This window comes from Austrofundulus limnaeus, unplaced genomic scaffold (genome assembly GCF_001266775.1).
Source record: "Austrofundulus limnaeus strain Quisiro unplaced genomic scaffold, Austrofundulus_limnaeus-1.0 Scaffold131, whole genome shotgun sequence".
Lineage (NCBI taxonomy): Eukaryota > Metazoa > Chordata > Actinopteri > Cyprinodontiformes > Rivulidae > Austrofundulus > Austrofundulus limnaeus.
This window is the reverse complement of record NW_013952533.1, coordinates 426,284-432,708: the sequence shown is the minus strand read 5'-3', so window position 1 is coordinate 432,708 and position 6,425 is coordinate 426,284. Positions and strand designations below refer to the sequence as shown.

The window sequence follows — 6,425 nt, the reverse complement described above, 5'->3', positions numbered from 1 at the left end:
AAAAAAACATTCAGGATTTGAAGACAGATAAGAGTGGAACAAAATGTGTCCAAAGAAGGAGGTGATTACTGAATATTGTTTTATCAATCTATGTAAGTTGCAGCTGTTGGACAGATGGCTGAACTTCAGGATAATATTGCACACTTGAYGAGTTAACTCACTGACTATAAGGCAGGATTATTTAATTAAAATGTTCATTCACACAGTGGAGGATCCAGGAWTTTTCAGAATAAGGGGCCATCAAGGGGCCACAATCTTCATAGAGGGGCTAAGTATTTGTTCAGCRTACTGGCAYTTAAATCCCTGGATTTGGTAAGGTGTATACAGTTTAMMATATATGTTCAAACACTTGTMATGWCATTATAAAAACAGKAAATTATCCTTAGCAATTTTACATGTATTTTTACTGTACAGATACATTGCTTTCAAACGCACAGCTTATGAGAAAACGCAGCCTTTATTTATCGATTGAAATACTTTTGCTGCAAGATTGTTCAGATTTTCTTAAGAAGAGAAGAATTCTGTAAGATKGATTCATGCTGGATTTTCCTRTTTGACTCATTAGCGCCTCTAGTGTTTAGACATGGAACTGCACACACCATCACCCGTTTCAGGCCAAGGACAGATGAGTGACAGGACAGGGGGCACTTCAGGGGACCAATCAGATTTCAGCTGGGGCCAATGCCCCTGGTGCCACAGTTACTGAAAGCTAACAGCTTCAGTGTCCGGACATCCATCAATAAATAAATTGTCTTTTATTTTTTTTATTTAAAATCAAGTTGTAGATTAAATGAAGTCATCAGGCAGAACGAGTTGTATATCCGTCATTGATCAGTTATATTATACCTGCTTCTTTCTTTCACGGTCCTGGGGGTCACTGGTGTCCATTTCCAGCAGTTGCTGTGCGAGGGGCAGGTACACCCTGGACAGGTTGCAAGTCTATCACAGGGAATATTTGTCATTCAAGTAAAAAATAAAATACTTATTGATGTGCCGGAATTGGCCCATGAGCCACCAGTTGAATAGCCCTGCTATAAGTTGCCCTCCTTCTGTCCTCAGACTGAAACAAGCCAGAAACCATCTCTGGCTATGACTTATTTCAGGAAATTTTGAGATAATTAGCTTTTCCTGTCATTTTCAACATCCTGAAAACATTTAAAAATGTTCATAAACCTGTCTGATGGACTTGCGACCTGTCCAGGGTGTACCCCGCCCCTCACTGTGACTGCTGGATATGGGCACAGTGACCCTGAGAGGAAGAAGCAGCTACCTTTTCGTCTAGGTCTGCTTTTTTTTAACTCCTTTGTACTGATTTCAGCTTCCTCTGTTATTGGTGCTCTGCTTGCCYTTTTCTACTGCCAATTTCAACTTTTTGTGCTTCTTTTAGCTGCTTTCTGCTAACTTCAGCTGTTTTCCATGTTTTTAGCTATCTTTTAGCTAATTCAAGCTTTTTTAAAAGCTAAACTCACCTTTTGTGATGTGCTTTTTCNCTTTTAGCTAATTCAAGCTTTTTTAAAAGCTAAACTCACCTTTTGTGATGTGCTTTTTCTGTTTCTTTGTGCAAGCCATTTTTAAACTAATTTCAGCTTTTTTAGCTATTAAACAAAAATCTGCATTTTATTTTATAATTTTTGTTCGCATATCTTCTTTAGTTTTGATAATAATAAGAATGTATTATAAATATCTATTTTAATCTGAGAACGCATTTKTCCAATTTCAAGTTTTATTTTGACCTATAAACCGCCAAAGTAAAAGTGTACCTGTGCAGTGAACTGCACATTTAGTAACACCTGTGCTAATTAAAAATTAAAAACCTATTTTGTTATTGAGTTTAAATAAACCTTCAGTTCTTTTGAACTTTTTGATTCAGATGAGTCAAAAACTTGAGACGATCGCACAAAAACATTTCCTGARCAGAAGCCCACAGTGTGCATTATATTTGTTTTTATTGTGAGAGAAATATATTTGTACATTGTTCACCACCCCCCAGGAYGAGGATATTACATAAATAAAACATTCTTACAAAATGCAGCAATAAATCACAAATTAAAACAATTTGTTTTGTTTTTTCCTTTTTTTTACACTGGGTTTGTTTTTATACATAAATATTTACATGTTTTGATATTTTTTTTACATTGCTGAGAACGAAACGGTGTACCAGTTGTTTAGTACAATTTCTTCGACTGAAAGCAAGAGGTATAAAAGCTCTCCTCTCCTTCTCCTGAGAAGATGCCAGCTTCTACTCTAGAGCATTTTTAATGGTAAAGATTTAAGGCTACGCGGGGTTCACCTGACTCACGCGCCCATCTTGTGGACAGGCTCATCATCAGCGGGATTGGAGAGTTCATTTTCCTGACTCGCGTCTGCTGATTGTCCCTGGCAAGAGACGAGTCTGCGGTTTCCGACGGGTCTCTTCCTCCGACCCTCCTCTCCTCTCCCCCCGACATTAAAGCTGTTGCTGACTGCTGCCGCCGAATAACCAATTTACAGTCTGACAACTTATTTGTTCCTTCAGTCAATTACAAATACCAGGAGGAAAATGTCACAGAGCGTGAGAGCCCACGTTCGTCGCATTATCTCTGTGCGGYGATGACCTGCTGAGAAAAAATTCACAATTTCTCACAGCGGGGGGGCAGGGGTAAAAAAAAAAGAAGGTAGAAGCAGGAAGATAAAGGTCCATACTTTGTTTTTGTTGCGTGAAGAACAGAATATTAGTTTTTAGGTGCGGTGGCTCGCAGTGATCAGACTTGGAAAAACAAGTCTATTTTTCTTTCGGCTCTTTTGACGGGATTACACCAAATCCATAAACAAAAGACATGAAGCAAATAATTGGCAGGCACCGKGAGCCTCTTACTGGACACGCTGAAACAAGAAGTCCAATCATCATCGCGGACGGCGAGTTAACAAACACGCACTGAAATGCGAGGAAGCGGTGCGGGGGGTTCTGTTGTTTGTCGTCTTACTACTTTCTCCTGTTTTTCCTCTTTCTACCTGTCCAGCAGGTAGCTCTGCAATCACAAAAAAAAAAAAAACAGTCGTTGACATTAAGACCAGTTTGATAAGAAACACTCTGTAAAAGCTACCAGCCACTTCTTCAATCTTCAACTCRAATACAATGAAAGCACGGTGCTTTTTATGCACTGCAACAAAACGTCTCTTTGGATCGTTACAGCCACTGATTAAAAACAAACCAACAACAACAAAACAAAAAGGTAAATACAAAGATCTATTTGACTGAACTCAACTCTGCTAGGACCAAAGTGCTTAAAAACAATGAATGAATAATGTGAAATGATTAAACTCAAATTTAGTCATTAAACAGCGACACAACGTTTGGTCTCTAAATCAAGAGACTTTTTTAACCTACCAGCTGTGCATGTGTGTGTGTGTGTTTGCAGCTATAACCAAGAGCTGAAGGAGGGTGGAGAAACTCGAGTCATTAGTATGCTACCTGCAGACTTGCACGCAATTAAAAGATGAAGGAAAGCCCCCTTGTCTGCGCTCCGATGAAAGATGAGGGCTGCATAAAAGCTCATTGACAGGCAGATAATGCCCGGATCAGGCTAATATCCATCCAAGGTTCTACAACACACTAAAAGGATATGAATTGAGCCATTTGACATGGAGAGATAGAACAAGTCTCAATCCTTTCATTACCATGGAGGGAGGACAAAAACGAAGGCAGATAAGTTTCACTCCAACATGAAGACATCCATATTTTAAATAAATTAAAACCTCGTCAAGAATAATGATTGACGGTCCAAAGCCATCGTCAAGGATTACTTAACTCATCACGTGCCAAATCCGTTCAGCTTACRAACCTCGAGAGGAATTAGCGAAGGTAATCGCAAATTCTTTCTTTTCTTGTTTTGGGTACGTGTGCGGCAACGATGGCGTGAAACGCTGAAACAATGTCGGGTTGTTCGGATACAGAAACATTGCCAGGATGACACGTCTTTCCCCGCCCCATCCGAGTGGTTTCAGCCTTCAATTAACAGTTAATGAATACGATTAGCGGTGAGGACTTTCCGGTGCCGCATGGAGCTCGCTGACATTCAGACTGCTTTCTGCGTGGCATTTGGATTCAGCAGACAAGCGGCCGAAGCCACACGGGGGAGAGAAGAAAAAAAATGGGTCTTGCGTGTAGAACGAGCAGACTGCAGCGGGCGACTGGATGAGGTGTTGGGAGTGAGGGTGGGGCGGGGGGTCCTAACAGATACAGAAGCAGTGAAACTTCCGACGTGTTCGATCAGACCGAAGAGCTGTTTTCACCATAAAATGCTTTCAGTGAGTCTGAATCCTAAACATAAAGAAAGTGTCATTTTGGACAAAGCCACAATACGAACAAAACCCTTAAAATCTAATAGTTTTCACAAACTAAAAGCAGTGGCATTCCACTTTAAATAAAAACAAACATCTAAACATCTCCTTTTTATTTCCTGCTGCATGTAGAGTTGCTCTCTGGGTGATTCAAAGTGACACACCGTGTCGTTCTGTACAAAGTGTAGGAAACGAGCACTCGGCAGAAACACAGTCCTCTCCGGGATGTTGTGGCAGTTGGTCGCGGCGATAATGACGATGATGAAGAGGAGGAGAAGGTCAGGGTTTGCATCTCAGCAGAAGAAGATCTCTCCATCGGCGAACTGGGAGTCTGCGAGGAGAAGAAGAGAAGAGTCAGAGAGGACTTTGGATCGGCGAGGTTTAGCGAGCGACACTGTCACTGAAATCCAATAAACATCTGTCAGCTGCTGCCTGGGGGAGCAGCTTAATGTGCCGCGTGCTCGCCGCTCACATTTTAAACGTGCCTTTTACATGTTTCACTGACTTTAATACCAAATGTTCCCTCAGCTATCCTCTGCCGTGTTATTGTGTTTTCCATCTGTAAACACAGTTTAGACGTGGAAACGACGGCGCAACACCCAGCTCTGTGCAGAAACTCCTGCTCCGACTCTACAGGCTGCCTCAGCTCCCCCTGAAATGTAGGACAGCTGAATAATTCACTTCCCCGACTGATTTAATATTGCAACAAATGTACGCAGCGTCTCAGTGACCCGCATGAAATACTAATCAGATCTGAGCGCGGCCATGAAAAGAGCAGGAAACTGCACTTTTCTCGGTGTGCTGCTGACGCTCTGAAGCTGAAACTCACATTTGTCTTCRTCTCAAAGAGGGCAGCTCCTTGTTGTTGGTTTGATTTAGACGTCCGTCTGAAAACAACAATCAGGCTCCGTTCAGACACTGACACAGAGCTGTGCTCGCTGGAGTCGAACCTTCTGTTGGTGCGCAGCACTGACACATCGCCCACTCATCCTCTGATGGATGAAACTCCTTCTAACATCCACAGGCCTGAATTTGTGTAGGAACTTATTTCCAAAGTTCGCCCCCACCCTACTTCTCCAGTCTGAAGGTTAAGATGTCTGAGTTAATCAAATCAAGAGAAGAGTGAAACTTCTAAAATAATAACGCTATCCCAGTGCAGAAACTACAAACCTGAATAAATCATTCATGTTTCAAGTCGTGCTGCCTGAGAAATGAAGAAAAACCCACCTTAAACAGAGACTTCTTATTACGTTTGGATCAACAAATAGACACAACTCAGAAACCGACTAATTACTTTTGAAAAAGAGGTCCTTTATCGGATGGCGTTGCATTTCAAAATATTTTTTACAACATTTACAGGATTCTTAAATCATTCGTGTGGACTGCAGAGGTGAGCAGCCATGTCGCACAGCCAAGCCAATCAGAGCGTTAGTGGGCGTTTCCAACTCATCTCAAATCCAACTGAGTTGGTTTGTTCTCCGACCCGTCTTAAAAGCACCAGAGCTATATTTTGACAACTGCACAGGAGTTTTCCTCTAAAAGAAAATGCCAAAATGCCATTTTCAAAAGTGCACTCCGGCGAATTAAACTGTAGACATGAAGGCGACTGCTAAGGTGGGTACAACGCAAAGTGAGGTGAACAACAAAATAATGTAGATGGATGTGATTCAAAACAGGCCTTAATTGAAAAAAACTGGCCCTTCAATATGTGACCTCATGTCTCACTGGGTGCAAACACTCAGAAATCMTCCGGACTGCAATGGAAAGTTTAAAATCGCAGGCCGGTGAGCTGAAGTTTCTGCATTTTTACACAACTGTTGCAGATTATTTAAAACCTTGTTTAGGTTTGGAGAAAGCTGTGTTTGTGATCAAGATTCAAGAAATTTCAGCGTGTCTGAACTTAAAATCCTAAAGAATGAACATTTAAAGGGGCAATATTATGTGTTTCTCAGGCATATATTTAAATACTATACCATAATAAAGTATCTATGTCACCTTTAGCTATTATTAAAATGCTGTTTTATGTTTAAATAGAAAATAAACTTATCTTCTCATCACTTCCTCTTTTAAACACCTTGAAATTGGCCTCTGTCTCTTTAAGAACC

At 41.1% G+C, this 6,425-nt stretch overlaps 1 protein-coding gene across 2 annotated transcripts in view; it reads right to left on the bottom strand.

Annotated features, from left to right (window-relative positions):
* Positions 1 to 1,927: 1,927 nt before the first annotated feature.
* akap13 (A-kinase anchoring protein 13) overlaps positions 1,928 to 6,425 on the bottom strand; it is a gene marked incomplete in the record, with an annotated part of 138,567 nt that continues 134,069 nt past the window's right edge. For both annotated transcript variants that reach the window (XM_014015552.1, XM_014015551.1), the window contains 1 exon segment: positions 1,928 to 4,651. In XM_014015552.1, the coding sequence (XP_013871006.1) occupies positions 4,614 to 4,651 (38 nt within the window).